General features: G+C 32.4%; 2 protein-coding genes across 2 annotated transcripts; one reads left to right on the top strand and one right to left on the bottom strand.

Moving 5' to 3' along the window:
• The first annotated feature begins 9,477 nt into the window (after positions 1 to 9,477).
• On the top strand, positions 9,478 to 12,112 carry LOC132631214 (protein FAR1-RELATED SEQUENCE 5-like). The gene is made up of 4 exons (XM_060346809.1): positions 9,478 to 9,556; positions 9,619 to 10,718; positions 10,935 to 11,638; positions 11,839 to 12,112. The coding sequence occupies exons 1-4, from the start codon at positions 9,478 to 9,480 to the stop codon at positions 12,110 to 12,112; spliced, it is 2,157 nt and encodes a 718-aa protein (XP_060202792.1).
• A 9,522-nt stretch (positions 12,113 to 21,634) lies between these two features.
• On the bottom strand, positions 21,635 to 22,101 carry LOC132631215 (uncharacterized protein At1g43920, Chloroplastic-like). The gene is made up of 2 exons (XM_060346810.1): positions 21,982 to 22,101; positions 21,635 to 21,901 (listed from the first exon to the last, which is right to left on the bottom strand). The coding sequence occupies exons 1-2, from the start codon at positions 22,099 to 22,101 to the stop codon at positions 21,635 to 21,637; spliced, it is 387 nt and encodes a 128-aa protein (XP_060202793.1).
• Between the last annotated feature and the right edge of the window lie 2,355 nt (positions 22,102 to 24,456).

Below are 24,456 nucleotides of genomic sequence, written 5' to 3' on the forward strand. Positions count from 1 at the left end.
ATATGATACCTCGAATAATGTAAGTGAATTAAATTCTTTAAAACACGTAATAATTTTGTGGGCTCGGAGTACAACTTTAATTTGTTAAAAATTATTATTTACATTTCCTGGTTAGAACAGAGTGACCAACACAAATTGCATACACGAAAGGGGAAAATAGTTGGAACTACAAAAGGACAATGAACCATTTATGCCATCTGAGTACAAGTTTGTTGAAATATGTTTTACTTAAATTAGAATTGAAATGTGGGAAAGGGCATGGAAAAAAGTTCATGAGGACGAGCACATTAGGAGTCTATTGGATTTCAATTATTTAAGTAGCTTCCACCCTTCATTTTAATTTAAACTAATTTCCTGAAAGTATAAGTTCATTTGAAGAAACAATCTCTTTTAATTTGAGGTGCATATGTACTCTGGTTCTTTTTTAAGGAGATTTATACCTTCTTTAATACTCTTGACGTGTTTCCACGAAATACAACAATCCGACAACAATGGTCAATTTCATTTTTTCAAGTCAAAGCATACAAATAGACTTGAACGTAAAAGCAACAGAATCCGTAGGATCAATTTGAACTGTATTTTTCTGCTCTTTTACTATGATTTTTTAAAATGTTCATTAATCTTTTGATTATGGAAAACTACAACTTAAAGATTTCTAAAGTATACAAATAATGTGCCAAAAATTTAAGGACTGATTACTAATATCCATTAAAAGTTAGATGTTTTGTCCGAAAAAATATTTTTGAACCTCAAACGTTAAATATGTGGTCATATAGCTTGTTGGGTGTTGGGGGGGGGGGGGGGGGAGCGGAAGAGGAAATCATTCGATTTTGTAATTAGCTACAATTCTAAGTTGAAAGGAGAGAAAATAATTGTGAATTAGTATATATTTTAGACCACTGGGCGTAGAAATTTTCAAATTATACAGAGCCTCAATAATGTAAGCAAAAACAATAACGAATTATACAGTGATTAAATTATGAGAATGATAACCGACCAAAAAGATGATGAGAATAATGACAACTTATACCAATCAACTAATGGTGGAAAAGAAGAAGAAGTGGGAAAAAAATTGTGATATCAAGGAACATTTCCAACCCACATTACCTCACTAGCTAGTTCTTTTTGCCCTTTTCTTTTCTCATGACAATGTGTTCCCTTTTGCGATTGACAAATGGAGGTTTTAAGTAATTTTGGTGTTAAGAAAATATATTTTTTAATTTTTTTAATTACATAAGGGGGAGGGGAAGGGGAAATTGTTGAGAAAATAATTCTTATATCTCAAAAATAAGTTAAACATATTATTTATTTATTAATAATCATTAATCACCTCACCTTTATTAGCCATTATATTTGAATTAAGTACTCTAACGTTATCAGATTGTTGATTCTTGAAGAGGTATGACAACGTTCCTCTCTAATCAACGTTATACCTCACATTTTGTTGCCTATATATTCATTTGGGTTTATCACTTATGGAGAGTGAAAACAGATCAATAGAAATTCTTCTTCTATTATATATATATATATATATATATATATATATATATATATATATATATATATATATATATATATATATATATATATATATATTCAAGTCTTGTTTCTTTTGGACGTGATGAGAATAATTCTTCCAATATTATAGGGTGCTGGGTTTTCTTTAATCGTTGTTAGATTCTGGCTCCTAGTTTTATACTAGAAGAGCTTGCTGAATCCTGGGGGATACACCTATACTGGGTGAAATAATCCTTAAGGACAGTGTCTTCGGACATGCCTCTACTTGATCACGAACACTTGTATGAAATTCTTAAAAGCTTGAGGCATGTCCGAAGGCACTGTCTTAAGGATATCTAATGCTTTATTCTTATGGAAAATTGAAAGAGAATAATTTAGTACAATCTGTCTAATTTCCAGGCATGCTTTTGCTCGTATTTGAATGTGCCTAAGACTTTAAATTTGGACTTTCTATAGATATGTAATTCAACATATGGGGCATAAAAAATTATTTGTTTAAGAAATTACATTGATAGTTGAATACGAAAGATACCAAAAGTAACACTGGCAAATTTTTGAGCTTTTCAATATTGAGATTTTGTGGCAAAAATCTGTTACTGAATGACTAGTGTATTGATATCTCAAAGGGATACCAAAAAGAAATAGACAGTATTATGATAAGGTCATTGAGACTTGATAGTATGTTGCTCCACATAATATATCTAGAGACATGGCACCTACTTTGGTCTACATTTTTTATTTCACCGGTTTCTTTAATTTAATTGGATGGTTCTGCTTTAAGTTTTGATATCCTGTCATAACTATAAGCATATTGTGTAATAAAGGATGTGAAGCATGTCGTTCTTCAGCTAATCTTTTTCGTGCACATTATCATATTTCTTGATATACAACTTGTGTTTGAAGTGTGTTAGCTCAAAGGAAAAAATAATATGAGAGTGTCCAATATTGTTTGGCTAGTGATTTACAATGAGATTCTGAAAATTGATTATCAAGTTTTTAATGAAAATAACAATTGTTTTGTGTGGGGCAAATTAAGCCATATATTCCTATATGTAGAAGAAGATTAGGAGAATTGATAAACCCGCTAAGGAAAAATAATTTGACCAAGCGGATGATATAATTATTGCGGTCATTTCTCAAGTGAATCTTGTGGCTAATATGAGAGATTGGGTGTTAGATGATTGTGGTGCTACTAAGCATCTTTGTGCAAACAAATATTTGTGATTTAAACCCTAGTTGAAAAAGAAGAGTTCTTCTTGCTCATATTTGGGGGGTGGGGGTTGGGGGTAGGTGGGGGGGGGGGGGGGGAATGGAGTGAGTTTTATTTGAGTATGTTAAGGTTGTGTCAACCAAAATAATATTTTTTGAGTAATATTACAACCATAATTTATTTGTGTTTACTATGTTTTAATTTAAATGACAAAAATACAAGGGATATTGATACTTACTTCTCTCATATTGCTTTCTTAAAATATTTGTTGATGATGACATAGTGGGAGTTAATTTTACATAATTATTTGAGTGAAGTTATATTATTAGTTTGTTATTTATATGATGAAATGTCTTATGAGAAATTAGTAACACTTCTTATGAGTTTTGAAAATAGTATTACCTTATCTTAAAAGTTTTGAAAATGTTGGGGTTACAATGTCATTATTTATGAAAATATTATTTCCCTAACTTAAATTTTTTAAAATGTGGGGGTCATGGTCTTACTAGAGTTATCTTGAAAGAATTTTTATGATAACATTGCACGTGGACTTTTGTTATTCAAAATGTTTTTGAAAATAAAGTTTTGGAAAGAAGCTATTGAAATAATATTTTGATGTGATACCACGAATCATGGTAGTAAATGGATTTTCCGTTCTATTAGAGAGATACAATGATGATATGGATCTTTGATTCAAATGAGATAAAATTCACTAGAAACTATGTGTTCACCTTTCGTGGAGGTAAAATAACCAAACAAAGCATTATTACTATATAGATAATGATATCTGAATTGAGGCTTTGGAGTTGGTTGGTTATGAGGCTGAGTGGTTAAGAAACTACTTAGCATGTATTATGGAGCAAAGTCAATATTATTTGTGTCGACATAATGTGATAAAGCAGCTGCTAAAAGATGAGTCTATAAATTATGTGAAGTCTGAGGTGAATTTGGCCGATTCACGGGACTAAAAGAAACATCGAGGGGAATGAAACTTTTGTCAATTGAGAAAATCAACAATGATGGTAACCCAACCTATGTAATTGGAGATCCCATGAATTAGGTTCATATGGGTAATAACAAGTCATTAGTTGATCAAAATGCACTATTAGATTATGTTCCTTCCAATGGTGTGTGAATATAGTGCAGTTTTGCAAGGCAAAGTGAGGTTGAGTTATGAACTCTTAATCCATTACCATATTCTTTAGAGGTGGTGTATTGTTCTGCAAGTACACCTGATGGGTGGACCCATATGAGTATGCAGTAGTGCCGCTCTTATGAAATTGTAATGGATTTCTAGAGCACTCATGAATATCAGGACACGCGTATGACCTCTTAGCGCAAAACCGCGATAACGACAAATATTGTGGGAGTATAATGTGATAGAATAAGACGCTGGACTTACAAAAGAATTCTTGGTTCATAGAAGTTCTAAACTTCACCAATTATTCTGTAAGTATAATCTTATTTTATCTATATCTGGTTCATAGTCTACGCGACACCAGATTCGATGCATTGTACTCGTATGTGGAAATTACCCAGCAAAATATTCTTTCTCCTTCTTTTCCTTTTGAGATATATGGGGGATTGTTGAGAAAATAAATCTTGTATCTCAAAAATAAGTTAAACATATTATTTATTCATTAATAGTCATTAATCACCTCACCTTTATTAGCCATTATATTTGAATTAAGTACTCTAACGTTATCAGATTGCTGATTCTTGACAATTACTATGAATGAGGTATGAATAGCTTTAAAAGGCTTTTACTAATCTACAATAGCAACGTTCCTCTCTAATCAACGTTATACCTCACATTTTGTTGCTTATATATTCATTGGGGTTTATCACTTATGGAGAGTGAAAAACAGATCAATAGAAATTCTTCTTCTATTATATATATATATATATATATATATATATATATATATATATATATATATATATATATATATTCAAGTCCTGTTTCTTTTGGACGTGATGAGAATAATTCTTCCAATATTATAGTGTGCTGGGTTTTCTTCTTTAATATTTGTTAGATTCTGGCTCCTAGTTTTATACTAGAAGAGCTTGTTGAATTCTGGGATACACCTATATCGGGTGAAATATCCTTAAGGACAGTGTCTTCGGACATGTCTCAAGCTTTCAAGAATTTCGTGCAAGTGTTCGTGATCAAGTATTTTCTGTAAGATTTCCAACAAAAATGTGAGAGAAGATTATAACTGGGTATTCGAGCCCTCACCATTAAGGTGAAAGTTCAAGTAACCAACCAACTGAGCTATTAGATCCCTACAATGTTAGAAAATATATGTTCTTTTACATAGAGTTCTTTTAATGATTGGAATTTGAAATTAGGATTCAATGTAAATTTCACATTTTTTCAATTTATATATCATTTTGTTAATATGGGTAATAGCAATTTTGGTTCCCCCCCCCCCCCCCCCCCCCCACCCGCACCCCATATTGATAAATTTTGATTTTTGGTCCTTGTAATATCTGATCAAGTATATTTAATCTTTAATTATTTAAAATCTGCTATTTTGGTTAATTTATGTAGTAAGTATGTTACGTTTGAACTATTTTAGAGCAGTGTTGCAAGGGGCGTAAGCCCCATGGGGTTTTAATTTTTAGTATTTTATAAAATGATATAATTATAATAAATACTTTTAAATAGGTGAAATAGCATAAAAAATTGAAGAAAACTATAAATAAGTTATATATATATATATATATATATATATAAGTTATATATATATATATATATATATATGTATATGTATGTATATATATATGCTCCACCCCAAAAAAAAAATTAATTAGAACAATCTATTATACGCTACTCACAAGTACAAATGACTGCTCGTTACTTTTTTGAGATAGTAAAAGACAAGATAAATAATTGGAAAAGAACATATATTAGACATTCTAGCAATAAAAAAAGGTTTTGACTTTTAAATTTAATGTTTCAGTTCCTTTTTAAAACATTTGAGTAATTACATGTTGACTTTTGAGAATTTGGACATTATACTAAGGATTTATTTAACAAATTTCATTTTAGTTTGAAGAAGTTTTCTGGGCTTATGCCCCAATACACCCAATAAAAAAAACTCGCCCCAAACGCCCGGGCGTACGCCCCGAATCGCTGGGCGTACGTCTTTTGGGACTTTCGCCCCGACCCATCGCCCCAGGGCATTTTTGGTACGCTCCGCTCCAGGGCTCGCCCCGAAAACGCCTTTTACAACACTGTTTTAGAGTTATAAGACAAGCCTAACATAAAATAAGAGTAATTAAGTGGTGAAAAGGTTAATAATTATGATAATTTTGTGAACATCCACGAGCAAAGAGATTAAAGTGCACATTTCAATTAATTAAAGGTTAAATGTGCTAAGTCAAGTATCACAAACTAGAGCAAAAATTTAGCAATAATCGAGGGGCCAAAAATGATATATATATATATATATATATATATATATATATATATTAACTATTGTTTATATTTTAGAATGTTCCGCTATGTTTTTTTAATTTTTTCACTGGTGTTCGGTATTCGCTTTTGGGCCCCGATGGATTTGAATTCGCGCTGCACGTTATTCTTAGGACTTGAAGTCTCGAACCAAGACCTTTAGTTAAGAAAGATAAGATAAGTTATATTCATCCCAGCACAATCCTTAATACTCTCTTTGTCCCGTAATAAGTGTCATCTTAGCCAAAAAAGAATTGTCCCATAATAAGTGTTACTTTAGGACATAATAAGTGTTACTTTAGGAAACCAAGATATATATTGGCTAATTTTTTTTAGCTCTACCATTAGACAAAAATTGACAAGTTAAAATAACATCTAAATGATGATTGGAAAAGTTACATAATAACTTGGTATTGTTGGATTCTCAATGTTACTACTTGTGCATCCGAGAATCAAGAGGAAAAAGTACTCTATTTTTATGATATAGGGTAATTTAGTAAATTTCATATTACATTATTAATTTTTTAATATACGTATATTTTTATTAAAGTGTGGACGGGTGGAATATTACGGTTCAAACTAATGATACTATTATATTCAATAACTAGTGTACTTAATTTGTTTCATTTTCAATGCACAGTGGTGAAGAATCAAACGGCACCCATTGGGTGAGATGTGCCTGTCTGGTTTTCTACTCTACTGAAAAAAAATGAGCTGCCGTCATGGACCGACAACTTTCAGCCAAATCCAACCATAGCCCCGACATCTGGTCTTGTACCCCCAAATCAATCTTTTAACTTTTCTGACATTTCTCCTCTCTGTATTGGTATGGGTTTTGCCTATTGCCTGCCTACCTTCTTTCAACATTTTCATCCTTCATATTCACTTCTCTTTTTTCCATGTCCTAATATTAATAAATTTGTTATTTTCCATCCTGTATTTGATATTAGCTTTGGTATTTTAATTCTTTTAAATTTTTATCAGGTAAGATCAATTAAAAAAATAATTTCTACCAAACATTTTGAGGAATCAAAGCCGAGATCTCTAGTTAAGGAAGATGACATCTTATACATTCAACATAACTCTTGTGGTACTATTTAGGAGAGGCTGATGCCGGACATTAACCTTATGAGTTTTTAATTTTAGAACATTGATAGGAGATAGTAATAATCGGATTTTAAATTTATTTTTTATATATATTTAATAATTTTCTTAATATAAATATTAAATTTGATTCAAAGTTATTGATTTCAGCAGAGACGGACTTTTCTAGCTCAGCCTCCGAGTACTATTAAATTTTAGGTGAATGTTCTAGAAAGATTAGTAACTCCGCTTACATGATTTTGTAACATATAATAAGCTTTTAAGTCTACATATATTTTCACAACTCACTTTGAGATAATTAATTATTAACGCTTATTGAGGTCGAACTAACCTACTAAACTTATCTCATCTCCTCTTAAAAGTTCAACAGAGTCTTATCTGTTTCAAAATCGTTCCACTATTTATCGAATTATTGTCAATAACTTTTTCACCACATAAAGTCCACAATGTCATGTACAAACTATTTGAATATTCGTAATGTCATTTCAAGACATGAATCAAGACACAAAAGCTAGCGCAATTAAAGTTGAAGATGGCACACGTCTCTCACAACAATGGAAAATTCCCCCAAAAATTAATTTAAGGAGCACACTCTTAATATAAGTTCGAGAATAAAAAATTACATAGCTTCCAACAAGAGATATTGCCATACGTGCGGAACTTAGAATGTCGATTTTATTTGTGAATTCAAACTCGAGATCTTTTATAAAAATAGAAAGATGAGAATATTTATCATCCTACTGCGACTTTTGGTGGTAAAAAGTTTATAAGCTTCAAATTTAAAAATTACCGCTGGTCATCAAACTTTGAGATTATAACACAAAAAAATATTTTTATATTTTTATTACATAAAAAGTCATCAAGCTTTATAGTTTATCACACAAAAATTATGTGATAAAAACCGTCTCATCATACAAACATCATTTTTTATGTTTTGTCACATAATTTATCCAACTTTGATAAAGTTAGCTAACAAGTAAATTTCACCTAAATTTTTATATTTTGCATCGGAAATTTAACATGACACTCCAAAATAAATTAATTACATTTCACATAATTTCATAAATCTCCCTCAATAGATAGAGGTAAGTCTGCGTACATCTCAGACCCACTTTGTGAGAATATACTCAGTATGATGTTGTTATCCCTCGATGTGCCGCTTTGTAATACTAATCTCCGTTGTTGTTTATATTAATACTTGAATTTCCTTTTCCTTTTGTTGTAATAAAAATAATTGTATAATAAACTTCAAAGTTAGAATGTTTTCTACAACAAAAATGATCACAGATGAAATTCATACTCGATTTTTAGTGGTATCGGGTTGCTTTTTGACTTTATTTGGGGAACCTGGAAAGTGCCACCATTATCGAAAAGACAGTCTATGCGATTAAGATGTAGTGGGTGTATAATCAGTACTCAAATGCACTAATCCTGAGCTAAAGCCTAATTTGGCTATGTCTGAAATCTGACGTAAAACCCAAGGACGGTTAATGTTAATTACAAAGTCAAAAAGTTCGTTTGTCTTGTTTCCATTTTACCATACAGCTTAGCTTATATCAATTCAATGCCTTTGATTACATTGTCTAATTACGTTTATTTTACCACCAACCCTGCCCTTTTCCTTCTAATCAAACTGATTACCGACCACATCATTTCAATTTGAAGCCTTGAGTACAGACAAATAGACAACCACCGAACAAGGCAATAACTATATAAAGTTTTCAAAAGGTCCCACGTGTACTTTTATTCCTATATTAGTAGTTTGCTGGTTAATGTAAGGGTGCTGCTAATTGGCACAACTCAAAATGACACAATTTGGCACAATCCACTTAAAAAGATCTAATTATCCTTAATGAATATTTGGCTCTAAATACTTTTTTATTTTTTTCCCTCCAAGACTAAGTCATAATTACACTTAGGCATGCTCAATTTTTCCATTTTTCAAACACCTCGAGAAGATGAGCAATCTCGTTTTTATAAATTTATACGTTATACATTTACATTATACATTTATACGTTATACTTTGCCTTTTTTATTTTATTTTATAATTGGGTATACCATTTAAACAATCGAAAAATCCCTAATTACATACAACAGGTGCCTCTTTTTTATTTTATTTTATCTTCCACAACAGTTGCCTCTTACTATTTTCTCTTCTTCCTTTGCCGAAATCACAAACATAAAATGGACCCAAACATTTTCAATGTTGATAATAACAACAGTGAAAACGTTGATTACAACAGTGAAACTGATGATTACAACGGTGAAAATGTCATTAACAACATTGAAACGGTGATATAAGGGCAACCTTGAATAATGTTTTAGGGATCGCAGGTAATGACAGTTTGCTCTCTAATGTTGGAGAAGATGAAGATGAAGATTCAGAGGATTTCAATGGTGGTGGTCCAGACACATACTTTGACAGCGAGGATGAAGGGCTCAACTTGGTCCGCGTAAAGGAAGAGGTAAATACTCCTGATCACTTTGAGGAATACGAAGAGGATCCTTTGACGGATGAATATGAACATGAGCATGATGTGACAGATGAAGATGAAGCTAGAGGAGGAATGAACGAGGAGAGATTTACACATGAACAATTTTTACAAGGTCCTATTGAAGGGATGACATTTGGAAGTAAAGATTCAATGTTTTCATTTTACAGAGAGCACGCCAGATTGAAAGGGTTTGGTGTGGTGAAAAAAACAGCGTTAAAAAAACGTTGTGATTTTGTTAATTATGTTGTCTATGCTTGTGATAGGTCAAGGAAAGGACAACAAAAGAAATCGAGCAAAAGGATTGAATGTAAAGCTCGTGTTAATGCTGTTGTGATGGTTGATGGATCATCATGGCGTGTCACTAGGGTTGAAAGTGAGTATAATCATGTGTTGGATGCTAGACTATCACGATTTATGCCCTCACACAGGGAAATGAGCAGGAGTTTGAAGAGGCAGCTTGTTGCTCACGACATTGCATGTTTGAGACCTTCAAAGAGCATAAGACTCTTGGAAGTTGAAGCTGGTGGTCCTGAGAATTTGGGATGTACCCCCAAGGACTGCAGAAATTACATTTTGCGGAAGAGGAGGTTGAGAACCTTGTCCACTGATGCAGAAGCAATAAACAGATTTTTTTTTGACATGCAGATTAAGGATAGGGAGTTTTTCTATGCAGTAGACCACGATAATTCTGGCAGGCTACGTAACTGTGTATGGGTTCGTACACATTCTAAGTATGCATATCTTGAATTTTGTGAAGTGATATATTTTGACACTACCTACCTTGTGAATCAATGGCGCATGCCGTTTGCTTCATTCATTGGTGTGAATCAACACCGGCAGTCCATACTTCTTGGATGTGCTTTGATTACAAACGAGGATGCTAACACTTATAAATATGTCTTCTCTACTTGTCTTAGAGCCATGAATGGTGTAGCTCCAACCACTATTATGACAGACCAATGCTAGAGTATTAAGGCAGCTATCAGAGTAGTGATGCCAGACGCAATCCAGATGTATTGTATTTGGCACATTTTCACAAAGTTGCCTTTCAGGCTAAAGCGAGTTCATAATGCTAAAATCTCCAAGAGGGAATTTAAAGCAGTAATCTTTGATAGCATTACTATTGATGAATTTGTTGGAAAATAGGAGGCATTTATTCAAAAATATGAGTTACAAAACAGAAGATGGTTCTCTAATTTGTTTTTGGAAAGGGAGAAGTGGGTTCCTGTATACCTAAAGCACTATTTTTGGGCTGGTTTGCTGTCCACACAAAGGTGTGAGGGTATGCATGCTTTCTTTGATGGCTATATCAGTGGTTCTAGCACACTAAAGCAGTTTGTTGAGCAATACGAGATAGCCTTGAGAGCAAAATTTGATAAAGAGTTAACTTCTAAATTTAATTCTAGGTATACAGAAGCAAAAGTTTTATCTGGATTCATGTGGGAGGAACAAATACAAACTCATTACACTCGTACAATATATGATCTTTTCATGGACCAGGTAGCGAAAAAGTATCACTGTGAAATGAGCAATCATGAAAATGCTGAAGTGGTGGAAGCTGTGGAGAAGTTCGACGTTGCAGATTATTCAATTAAGAATGATTTTCATGGCAATGTATTTGTGTTCTTGGTGGAATACAGAACAAACAGTGAATATTTGGAATGCAATTGCAAACACTTTGAATCTACTTATATTTTGTGTTGCCATATACTAGAAGTTATGTCAAGAAAGAGGATTGACATAATCCCTGATTGGTATATAATTAGAAGGTGGAGAAGAGATGTTGTTCGTCCACACTTGAGGAAATTCTTTTCGGGTGGCTACCCAACCATGACTGATGAGTTCAAAAGGTATCATATGTTGTTACCTTAGCTACTGTTGTGTACATATGCCAGGAATCACACCATAGCCGGAGTCGATCGAGTGAGGATAAACCTACCTACCTTGGGGAAGGGCCAGATCTTGATGTAGAAAAGAGCTCTCAAGCTGAGGCGGAGAAGAAAGCTTACGAAGAAATGGTTTGACGGGTCTGCGATGTTGCATTGGATAGTGAAGTGAAAATTAGAGACTTTAAAAATGTAATGCAAGCCAGACTGGCTGCCTATTTAGATTGGGATGATGATATGCTAGTGCCAGATGTTGGGGGAGATGATTCAGACGATGATAATTTCACATACATAAGAAACCCAAGAGAGACTCGTCCACGTGGAAGGCCACCAATTAATAGACGTAGAGGAGGATGTGAAAACGTCTTTAGGCGAGGGGGTGGGCCAGGGTATAGGGCTAGATGTGCACCTAATGCCAATGAAAATAATGAGAATTGAGGTGATCATGCTAATGCAGTTGATAATAATGGTGGTACAAGTAGAAGAAGAAGTGCACGAGGGAGTGCGAGAACTGGACCTAATGTCAATGGTGACAATGCCGGTGGAGGTGATAATAATGGTGGTACAAGTTCAACAAGACACTGCACGTGAGAGTGCAAACAAGAGGTGGAGGTGTAGGGGGTGGTAGAAGTGGCGGTAGTTATAATAGAAGTAGTGGTGGGGATGTTCAAACAGACCAACCAGTCGTTTAATTGAATTGGAAGTTTTATTTTGTGTTTCAAAATAGTGTAAATGTTAATGTACTGGATGATGCATTATTTGTTTGTTAGTATTGCAATTTTTTGTATGTATTGCGTAACAAAGAGAAGTTTGCTATTTTTGTTGACTTCAAACATGTGATTTAATCACAAAATTGAGAATGTTCTGCCTAACTTTTGACAAAATTATCCTTAAAAAAAATAGTTTCAAATTCTCCCATATTACTTGTTCAATAGAAATTATTATAAATCTGAGAAAACATAGTAAAATATCATTTTAAAATTCGGAAAAATTCAATTATTCTTTCTTAATGGGGGGAATCCAAAATTTTTGGGATTGAAAAACGTTTAGGAGGGAAAGGTGAAAAGGTGCCTTCTCACTCCAATTTACTACTCCTATTTAAGAACGTTTAGCCCCTTATTATTTACCCTAAACATTTTCAATACAAAGTAGTTTTGCAAAGCAAAAAATTTTGTTGATAAATGGCCGATTTCACTCAAGTTCATCCCAGTCACCGTCCCGACCCCCGTTTCAGAATAAGGCTGAGTAGATCTTATGCGACGTTGGATGATGTGGTACTCACATTTTCCATTATTTATTTTTTTGTTAAATTACATTGTATTTATAATTCTTATTTTTTTTACGGTGGTTGCCAACGGTTGTATCTCAATACATTCCACCTCGAGTCACTGCCACTAGGATTGTTCATCACAACGTCTTATGGACAGCCAAAATTGTACCCTGTGATCAAAGAAGGAGAATCCGGGATGGATGAAAAGAATTCGTTGAAGGGGCAAGTTTTGAAGAAGGAGATGTGCTGGATTTTGTGTTGTTTAGGAGCTCTGATGAATTTGTTAAATTTGTGGTTGTTAATGACGACCCATTGTTCGTAGCTTTTGTAAATGCATTACCAGACGTTTTGGTTTGAAACGTCTTTGAACTTTGTATGCTCTTAATTATGAATATCTAATTATATCAATATTTTATGAATTTGGATTTATAGAATGCAGTTTTAAGTTCTTAAAAGTTTTTGCACCTGTGAAAAAACTTAAATTTGTAACAACTTTAAAAATAATGCCACTTAAATTTAAAAACAATGTCACTTAAATTCGTGATTATTTTAAATTTAATAAAAATAAAATAATTAACCTGGACTATTTAAATACCAATCATAATTTCAAGATTGTTGTTCTAATAGTGACTCAATATGGATGATTTTGCAAGTAATGTTAGACTTTCTTTAAGTATTTTTTTGTGTACCAAACCAACAAAAAAAAAAGCCTTCAACAAGAACATAAAGACAGTAACAACATAATAATGTTAGACTTTCTTTAAGTATTTTTTGTGTATCAAACCAACAAAAAAAAGCCTTCAACAAGAACACAAAGACAGTAACAACATAATAGATCCAAAATCTTACATTCCGCATGCCTTTTGCTATATTAACCAAATTACCATGTTTCAAAACAAAAACTAAGACATATAACAGAAGTAGGCCATCTCAACATTAAAACAACTTCTTTCAAAACATAGATTAAACGACTAAACCACCAACATGTTAGAGCAGAAAAACTATATCATCCATACTAAAGATCAATATTATTGACTTCTTCAATGTAAGCCCAAAACCCGTGCCTCAGCTCCTAAAGTTCATTCCCAAGATTCCTCACAATCTGCCTAAGTTCTTTCACTTCAGCCTTCAAAGCCGCAATCTCCCATACTGGATCTGGCACTGGATCATCCGAAGAACCTTGAGTAGTTGAACTTATGTTTTGGGAAGACATCTTTTTTCGGAAAGTTTTAGGAAAGTGAAAGTAGGTGATAGATTTTGCTTGTTAGGGTTTGGTATTTAATGGTGTAGAAGCATTTAATATGTTGGTTGATCTTCTCACCTGCCAAATTATTCTTTTTATTTGCCCAATACAAAATTTGATTACCGTGTGATTTTGAATTTTAAATTTCAAATACTATTCTCTTAAGAAGCTTACCATGTACTCCTTTGTTTATCATAATCTAGTGTTTTTAAATAGTTTTTCTAATATAATGCAATTTAATAGTAACGTATAATATTGGCATGTTAATAGTAAGAATACAAAATAATAACAAACCATAACAACTAAAAAAAGTAGTAACATACTTCTAATAATTAACTTATCTAATATAAAAGGACTAGGAATGTAAAAACAACATACCCTAACATAAAGGTACTGTAGTACTTCCATAACAAAAATTAACTTAACAATAAGCACCTAATACCCACTAAAACGGAGGGGGGAGTGGAGGGGGGAGTAACAACATCATCTACATTCAACTTAGCAAAACGGAATAAGGCTCTCAGCATCCTCTCCAATCTCTATCCAATTGCACTAAGGTGTCCCATGAATGTTGAGTGACGGTACCTAACCTCGTTCAACTGAGATTCTAAGGCATTTAAACGGTGGATGAACATCTCATTGGTAAGAGTGACCCGATTTTCCAGTGCATCTGAACGTCGGTTAATCAAAAAATCTGTGTCATCCAACTTACGCATGATTCTCGTAGTGCGGCGTAGTAGGTGTTCTATTTCTGCAAATAATAATACAAAAAATTAATTTTTTACCTAAGGTTGAATGTATGAAACCCTAGTCTAACTACTTTGTTGATGAAAATGAAAGAACTATACCTGGAGCTGATAGAGACTAGAGTATTGAAATGTATGTAAACAAAGAGAATAAGGAATGTCGTACAGTGTTTCTCTTCTTTAAATAGGCCAAACATGTCATTTCAACCGGATCAGTCGGCTGAATTGCATTTAATGGCTGGGACTTATTGCAATACACCCAATTCCCATTATATATTATTATTTTATATTATAATTTTAATTTTATTTAATTCTTGTAAAATTGAACACAAATTCATCATTAAATTGAAATTGTTCAGACCTTAAAATTCAAATAACAATTATACAATTCATCATAAAATTGAAATTGTTCAGATATTAAAATTCAAATAACAATTATACAAAGTTGTTCTTCTTTGTTGTGCTCACAGAAAATACATTTAAAAGGGGAATCTAATACAATTTATCGGGGAGGGACGAGCTTTGAGGCTCATTGTTAGGCTTGTTGATAGAAGGAAACATAGTTCTCTCCAGCCTAGTCGCAATAGTTTCCATGCGCATTATCATTATCTCATGTTTGTGGCACAACCCATCCACACGTCGACTTAACGTAGCAACTTCCACTCTCAATTCATGAATCTGACAAACTAGCGACTGAAGCGGATTGTTCATCGGATACACATGGACTTGGGGGCGAGTAGTGTTAGGGACATTCACTGTGTTACTCATCATTTTCACCTGTAAATAATATTAAAAAATGATAAATATTAGGTGGATGTAAATGAAGAGTAGTAATGATACCTTTCAATATTTTGATTTGATGCCTTACAGAGATTTGGTTTCTGGATTGCTTGAGGTAAGATCTTGTATGTAGTAGGATTTTAATAGCAAATGATACAAGTGAACGGTTAAAAAAAAAATTAAGAACAAAGCACGCCTAGCCAATAGCAATTCGATACTTTCCTTGGTAAATGAAGAAGGGTCATTGGAAATCTGTTTTTTTCCCATATCAATGTGCGCTGATATACGTATAATCGTAATTATCACCATTCACTGCCCTTTTTTTCATTTTCCACCAATAACACTTTTTTTTTGGTAATTTCATCATTAGATTTCCCTCTCAAAAGTTGTTTTTGGATCAAATTTTTTAGATTTCCCTCTCAAAAGTTGTTTTGGATCAAAAGGAAAAAACATAGAGGGAAAATTTCAATCTGAAAAATAAAATTCAAACAGAAAATTAATATTACTCCACTTAATGTAAATACTTAGATAATTTCTTCATCTACTTGCATTTGGAAAGTGTTTAATATGGAATTACCACATGTTGATTTTTAACGTTACCAATTATCTATGTGATCATTTATACTATAAGTTGATTGTTCTATTTTATTTACTTGATTTTGAGATAAAATATAGAAAATAAAAAATAAATTTGATGAGGTCCAACTTGATCCAATTGGACCACTAATGCTTGGTGGAATGAAGGTGTGACTCTAATTTTGGTTCAATTTGATCCAATAAAAGCAAGTCAACCCAAGAGTCAACAAACCCTAAACCCTGAATTGAGACTAGAAGCACTTCAACATTGATATCCAACTTGATCCAATTGGACCGCCAATGCTTGGTGGAATGAAGGTGTGACTCTAATTTTGGTTCAATTTGATCCAACAAAAGCAAGTCAACACAAGAGTCAACAAACCCTAAACCTTAAACCCTAAACCCTAAACCCTGAATTAAGACTAGAAGCACTTCAACATTGAGATCCAACTTGATCTACTTGGACCACCAATGCTTGGTGGAATGAAGGTGTGACTCTAATTATATCAAGATCAAGAGTTGTTGATCTTCAATTTGATCCAACATAATCAAGTCAACACAAAAGTCAACAAAATTGAATTGAGACTAGAAGCACTTCAACATTGAGATCCAACTTGATCCAATTGGACCACCAGTGCTTGGTGGAATGAAGGTGTGACTCTAATTATGTCAAGATCAAGAGTTGTTGATCTTCAATTTGATCCAACATAATCAAGTCAACACAAAAGTCAATAAAATTGAATTGAGACTAGAAGCACTTCAACATTGAGATCCAACTTGATCCAATTGGACCACCAATGCTTGGTGGAATGAAGGTGTTACTCTAATTATATCAAGATCAAGTGTTGTTGATCTTCAATTTGATCCAACATAATCAAGTCAACACAAAAGTCAACAATGAGATCCAACTTGATCCAATTGGACCACCAATGCTTGGTGGAATGAAGGTGTTGCTCTAATTATATCAAGATCAAGTGTTGTTGATCATCAATTTGATCCAACATAAGCAAGTCAACACAAAATCCAACAAAAATTGAATTGAGATACAACTTGATCCAATTGAACCACTAATGAATAGTGGAATAAATTCACTATAACACAAAGTGTGTGGATTCCAAATTGATTCAATTATATGTTAAAGTAAAATAATTTTAGTCAATTAATTCAAAAATAATATGTTTCAGTAAAATAATTAATTTAGTCATATGTTACAATTTGTTAGTACATGATGTCATGACTCCAAATAAATCATTCATGATTTGGTCATAACAAACTTAATAAAGGTTGTAATTTATGAGTATATTAAACTGTTGAGATTTCATATTAACCAACTTCAAAAAAAAAAAATTAGACTGTAACAAAAACCAGGGATAAAAATGAGCATTTTTCTTTTAATTTTTTATTTTACCAAACGGTGCCTTTCTCTAATTCACAACAACTATATAAATGACATTCTTCCAACAAGATCACTCATTTCTAACTTTTCGAGTAAAGTGCCTTTTAGAAGATACATACCAAGGTATTCTAACAGTTCATCTTCCATTTTTTTTTGTCGATTAATAAACTTTATAAATTGCTTTCTTCTGTTAGTTAATCTTTTCTACTTGTTGTTTTTGCAGAAAAATGTCTGACGAAGCACAGTGGCCTACATCAAGCATTTACGAAAACATCCTCAGGCCACCCAAATCTGTTCATGAGCGTCTTGTAGACGTTCATTTTCTGTTGGTAGACATGATGCAGAAACTAGACAAGATGATGGAGGAGATTGCTGAGTTGAAAAGAAACCAGGAGAAAATGGAGATGATGAGCAAGGCTACATGCGGAGGCGTTGGCCTCGAAGTTAATGAGATCTTGCCCCCCTCACCCAACCGTTTTCTTAATTTTAGGAATGATTAGGGTTTATTGTTGCCCCCCCCCCCCCCCCCACCCTGCATGTCAATGTTTAGGTAGGGTTAGTATGTATTGGGGGTTTGATTTTGTTATTTTGGTTTCGATCGGAGGGGGATGATTTGTCTATGTAATTTTTTTTTGGGGGGGGAGGGGGGGTTAATTAATTTTATTATATATAAAAACTTATGTCTTATTATGCCTAAATTTATGTTGTGCTAAATATTATTTTTTGAGTACTATTTGTTAAATACAACTATCACGAAAGTTACAAATATAAAGTGTAAAATAAAATACAAGATATTTTAGATTCTTTAATCGGATTAATACTCTTATTTAAGTTAATGGAATATGTAATTTCACATATTATATCAGCAGAGCCAAATGAACCTTTCAGTTTCCCTCTAAAGGAAATAACGTGTACAATTAAATTTGCGAGTCAAGGGAATAAAAAAAAATATTCAAACTGAAAATTTATTATTACTCAACTTAATGATAAAATATTCAAATTGAAAATTTATTACTCAACTTAATGATAAAATATTCAAACTGAAAATTTATTATTACTCGGCTTAATGTAATACTTTGATAATTTCTTCATCTACTTGCATTTGTAAATTGTTTATTATTAATGGAATCAATTACATCGACAATAAATATGGAAATATATGAACGGTTACGTTAACAATAAATATGGATATTTATCACACATATTTGAAGACTATTCAACTATACAACCCTTTATTTCCAACTTTTCATTTACATCGTTCCAGAATATATGAACGGTTACATTAACAATAAATATGTTCATCACTCTTTTTCTTTTCTTTTTTTCAGACTAAAAAACAGTTTAACTTTCTTTCTCCTTCTTACAATTAATCCCTATACTATTTATTCTTTGTGCAAAAATGGGTGACAAGCGGCAGTTTGGTGGACATAGCAAGTATACAATCCTCATCAATCCGCCCAAGAACATGACTGAGCGTCTTATGGACATTCATTTTCTTTTGATGGAAATGGCTGAGAAACTAGACAAGATTATGGACGACCAACCTGAGTTGAAAGTGAGGACGGAGAAGTTGGAGGCGATGGCCATGGCTACAGTCGGAGGCGTTGGCTTAGAACTTGATGAAGTCTTACCCCCCCTCACCCCCACCTTTTCCTAAGGCTATGTGAATCTTTTGCCAGGGTTAGTATAAGTATGTTTGGGGATTGATGTTGTTGTTTTGGTTTGTATTGGGATATTAAATATAAAATTATGAAAATTTTAGTTTGTTCGCCAAAAATTACTCAGATATGGATTTTATTTGAACCATCATTTGAACTTATAACTTACACTGATAGAGATAACCTTATTATTATAAGAACTTATTTCTTATGACTTACAGTGATGTGTATAATTAGAGAAAGTTGTATAAACGTCCTATGAATTTATTTTTTAGACTTACACTGATAGTATGTGATTAATTAAAGAACGTTATATAAACAAAAAAAAAATTGAATTTCGTACGACTATTCGTTTACAATTTTGACAAATTTCCAAGAAGGATAATAATGTTGACAACACAGCATACAAGATGCCCTCTTGTTTATTTCCAATATCCACCTCTTAAATTGGCCAATGAGAGTTTAACTAATGAAATGGGTAACCAAATCTAATTGGTGAAGGGTTTAGGCGTGGGTGGGTTTGGTCACCCAAGGTAAGAAAGTAATTATATCAACTAATGCATGATCACTATATAATCACTAGATGGGTTGCATGCAAAAACTACGCTAAATACGTACTAAGCTATCAGTAACCTAAAAAAGTGGAGAGAACACCTAAGAGAAGAAGAGTAAGTTTAGGATTATGTGCATCTCCGGATGTCATAGAGAAGTTGTACCATACCAAAAAAGAAAACTACAAAACCATGGAGGATGAACTAACTGAGCGAATACACAGGCTAATCAAGCTTAGAGGCAGAGACTCTATTGAGATGATACGCTTGACCCCCTTCCCCTTACCAAATCATATGAAATATATGACAAGCTCCTGAAGAATAACCCCCTCAAGTCTATGATACTGATGGTGACAATGAGTCATCAAAGGATAGCCCCTTACTTGATACTAGGGACGTTGCTTTTGGTGATGCATGCACCAAGGTTCTTGATCTTTGAGGTGGTCAAGATTACTGGTAGGAATGGTTGGTGCGGGTGTTTTTGTCTAGAGGCTATGTCATCTCTGTTTTTAGTTTTGTTGTGTTTTTGTCTAGATGCTATGTCATCTTTGTTTTTAGTTTTGTTTTAACTTTTTTATCTTTGTTTGGAATGAAATGTTTGTTTTGCAATTACAATTCATGTTTCTTTTAATATTTCTATGCTTAATAGCTAACACGATGGAATAATTTAACTTGAAAAAGTTTAGACTACACAAAATAATTAATTTTGATTTTACGGATTCTTATATTTTTTATTATTTTATGCATATTAGATAACTTGATTTAAAATTGGCGAAATGCTCTCAATGTAAAAGAGGAAAAGAAAAAAAAACAAGGTAGTAAAAAGGAAAATGTTCATAAATATGAGTAAAAACCCAATTCCATTGATCAAAAGCAGATTTACATAACAAAGATGAGTACAAAACACTACTTCATAAATATGAACATGCTTTTCTATGTCACCTAAACAGATTTTCACTTGCACCGGTTAGGAACTCAAGGGAAACTATAATTTTTTTTAAAAGGCGCGTACTAGACTCGAATTCATTATACTAGGGCAGATCAACCGCGTTTAAGAATCATCGTTAAATAGTTTTAGTCGCTACGTTAGGCCTAACTATCATTTTACTCTTCAAAATGGAAAAGGAAAATGTTTATAAAAATGAGTAAAAACCCAATTCATTGATCAAAAATAGATTCACATAACCCATCTATAAAATGCACCCTTCTCATTATTTCAGTGATATAATATTGGTACAATCTAATTCCATCTATGCTATGTTATTTTGTTTTGTGTCTTAAAATGTATCCTTCAATTTGCACAGCAAGTAGTAGTGATTTGATGAAAATGATAACTTTACAATCTAAACTCCATTTCGAAAAAATTACAATCTAAATATAGCTGCATATTTCTCCCGTAGCCCACTTAAATAGACAGAGGTGCCGTTCTCTACCTATTTGCAGTGGCTAGTTTAATAAACAGAGAGACTTCGATAAACAAAAAGCAAAACTGGATACTAGTCTCATACTAATCCAACTAGATGACTTAGGGAATACAATTAAAAATCCAGGTCTACCGGTAAACGAAATAAAAACACAATTACCAAGAAAATCAAGGTATTCAGCTAGCCAAAGAAGGCATGAAGAAAAACAACTAAAAACCAAGGTGGACGAAAGGTTCTCTTATTCTAAATTAGATTGTTACACCAAAACATTTTTCAAGTTACACCAATAACATAAATACTAGTCTCGTTAGGGCAATCACTTCATCCTTGGAGTTGTAATGACACCCACGAACAGTGCTAATGAAACCATAATTATCATCCACATTTTTGTTACTTTGTCTTCCAAAGTTGACACTTTAATCACTTGAGACTGACTTATAGCCTCCAATTTAGTTACTTCTTTCCTCAAATTGTCCATTTCAACCTTAATAGCATCCAATGCAGCCACTAACCCTCTGACTTCAGTCAATGGAGTATCCGAAAATACTTCATCTTCCCATTTCCAATAACCATAAGAATTAATCTGTCCAAGAAATTAAAATTAAAGTAACACCTAAATAATGCACTTTACCAATCAAAATATGAATAACAACAATAACTAACCTTTGGCTTAGGACACTTAAAGAACTTCCTTCCAGGGTTTGAACGAGTTTTTGAAGTTAAATGGCTGGCTATCAAACCACAATGGCACTTCAACTGCGACGAGGAGCTATTTTCCGACATTTTTCAAGACACAAACTGTGCAAGAGAGGCGAGAAGAATAGAAAGATAGGAAAAATCCTAGCTGTTGCATCGTTTTGGTCTTTTAATTTTAGGACTCATTTAATTAAATTTAATCCACCTATTTGATGACCAATAAAACGACAAGGAAAATTAAATAAATAAATAGAAAATAGGAATACCCAATACGTATATATATACTGTATAAGAAAAGTATACATTAAAAAAGAATGCACGGTTTTCTCTAGTGATTGGCATTGGGAAGAAAAATGTAATAATGATCTTGGGTGAAGAGAGTAAAATTTTAATGAATTTGAAATTGGAAAAATTAAATTTTTAGAAAGGGCATAAACGTAAAACACGACGATGGCATTTGTGCAATTTGAGCCAAAAGTCCACTTGAATTTACATTAATACCCCCAAAAAGGTGAAGTTGTACCAAATTGTGTCATTTTGGGTTGTGCCAAATATAATTATCCTTAATGTAAGGAAATTATATTTGACATAAATCCTTTTGGCACAAACTGACACGGCATTAAAGTTACTTTATATGATTTTTTAGGCCATTAAAGTAACTTTACATGACGTTTGAGGACATGATAGTCACTTAATATATTTTCTATACCAAAAATATCTTCTATGAAAAAAGATGAGATGAAATTTCAAATTTCACTCTCTCTCCTCAAGATAATTATTATTTTTCCTTCTCTCTCTCTCCCCTTAATGTGTGATTAATGCTTGTCTTTCCAATACATTGATTAGATATATTTTTGCATGCCTATTTTTTTTTTCCAAATACTACCCCAATAATGTCTTCATAGGATAATTATCATATGCAACGTATTGTTGACATGTTGAAGAAACTCAAGCTCAATCCAATGCGTAAAGAAATTTTTTTTCCTCTTATAATAACTGTGGTGGTGATCAGATGCTTCTCACTAAATTTGTACCAGCTAACGAGGCAGATGGTTTCCGAATAACAGAAGGGTATAGATTTCATTTTTTTTTAATTCTGATTAAAATGCTTCGTTAATTTTTATGGTCCTTGAAAAATTGATGTTTTTTGCCTGTTTTGTTTTGTGGGTCGGTTCAAAATTGAATTAGTTTAATTTAGCTTAGTATTAGATTAGGATTGAGTAAGAAAATTGCTAAATGTTAATTTAATTCTATCAATTTCAAAAAATGTATGTAACAAGTAGTCAGCACTATGGTTGAGACGAAAAAATGAATCAATTAGAACATGATCTAATCTAAAACCTAAAGCTTTCTTCTCTCTCTACGTGAAGGCTTGAGGGTGCAACCATGGTTGCCATGGCTAGTTGACTTTAACTGAAACATTAAATTATCTCAATTTAGCTAAAGATTAAATATAATTGAGTAATAATTAGCCAATACTATGATTGACTTTACTTGAAACATTAAATTATCTCAATTAGTTAAGTATTAAACAACATTGAGTAACAATTAGTAAGTTTAGATCTAATTCAATCAATTTAAACAAAATAAAGTGGATGTAACAAGTCGTCAGCACTATGATTGACTTTACTTGAAACATTGAATCCTCTTAATTTTCTAAGTATTAAATAGCATTGAGTAGCAATTAGTAAGTTTAGATCTAATTCAATCAATTTAAACAAAATAAAGTGGATGTAACAAGTTGTCAACACTATGGTTTTGACTTAAATTGATAAATTGAATTATCTCAATTTGCTAAATATAAGATAAAATTGAGTAGCAATTAAAAAGTTTAGATCTAATTCAAATTAAAATAGTGGATGTAATAAGTAGTCAACACTATAGAAATATTGAATTGCTTCAATTTAGTTAATTATTATGTAGGATTGATAACAATTAGCAACGTTTGATTTAATTCAATCATTTTTTTTTATATAAAAAAGTAGATGCAACAAAAGTAGTCAATAATATGGTTGACTTTAATTGAAACTGTGAATTATCTCAATTAGTTAAGTATTAAATAGAATTGAGTAGTAATTAGCAAGTTTAGATCTAATTCAACCAATTTAAACTAAAAGATTGGATGTAACAAGTAGTCAACACTATAGTTGACTTTAATTGAAACATTGAATTCCTTCAATTTAGCTAAGTATTAAATAAGATTGAGTAACAATAGTAACTTTTGATTTAATTCAATTAATTTTTCTTTAAAAAAAGTAGATGTAATAAGTAGTCAATACTATAATTGACTTTAATTGAAACATTGAATTAACTCAATTAGTTAAGTATTGAATAAAATGAGTAGCAATTAGCAAGGTCAGATCTAATTCAATCAATTTAAACAAAAATATGTAACAAGTAGTCAACACTATGGTTGACCTTAATTAAAACATAAAAATTATC

Source organism: Lycium barbarum, chromosome 3 (assembly GCF_019175385.1).
Source record: "Lycium barbarum isolate Lr01 chromosome 3, ASM1917538v2, whole genome shotgun sequence".
NCBI lineage: Eukaryota > Viridiplantae > Streptophyta > Magnoliopsida > Solanales > Solanaceae > Lycium > Lycium barbarum.

Bases quoted from the DNA above. Each gene is read 5' to 3' on its own strand.
- LOC132631215 (XM_060346810.1), bottom strand. From the start codon at position 22,101: ATGTCGGAAAATAGCTCCTCGTCGCAGTTGAAGTGCCATTGTGGTTTG. The intron at 21,902-21,981 runs GTTAGTTATTGT...TTTCTTGGACAG, and splicing joins TTAAGTGTCCTAAGCCAAAG to ATTAATTCTTATGGTTATTG.
- LOC132631214 (XM_060346809.1), top strand. From the start codon at position 9,478: ATGGACCCAAACATTTTCAATGTTGATAATAACAACAGTGAAAACGTT. The intron at 9,557-9,618 runs GTGAAAATGTCA...ATAATGTTTTAG, and splicing joins TGAAACTGATGATTACAACG to GGATCGCAGGTAATGACAGT. The intron at 10,719-10,934 runs GTAGCTCCAACC...GTTGGAAAATAG, and splicing joins GTCTTAGAGCCATGAATGGT to GAGGCATTTATTCAAAAATA.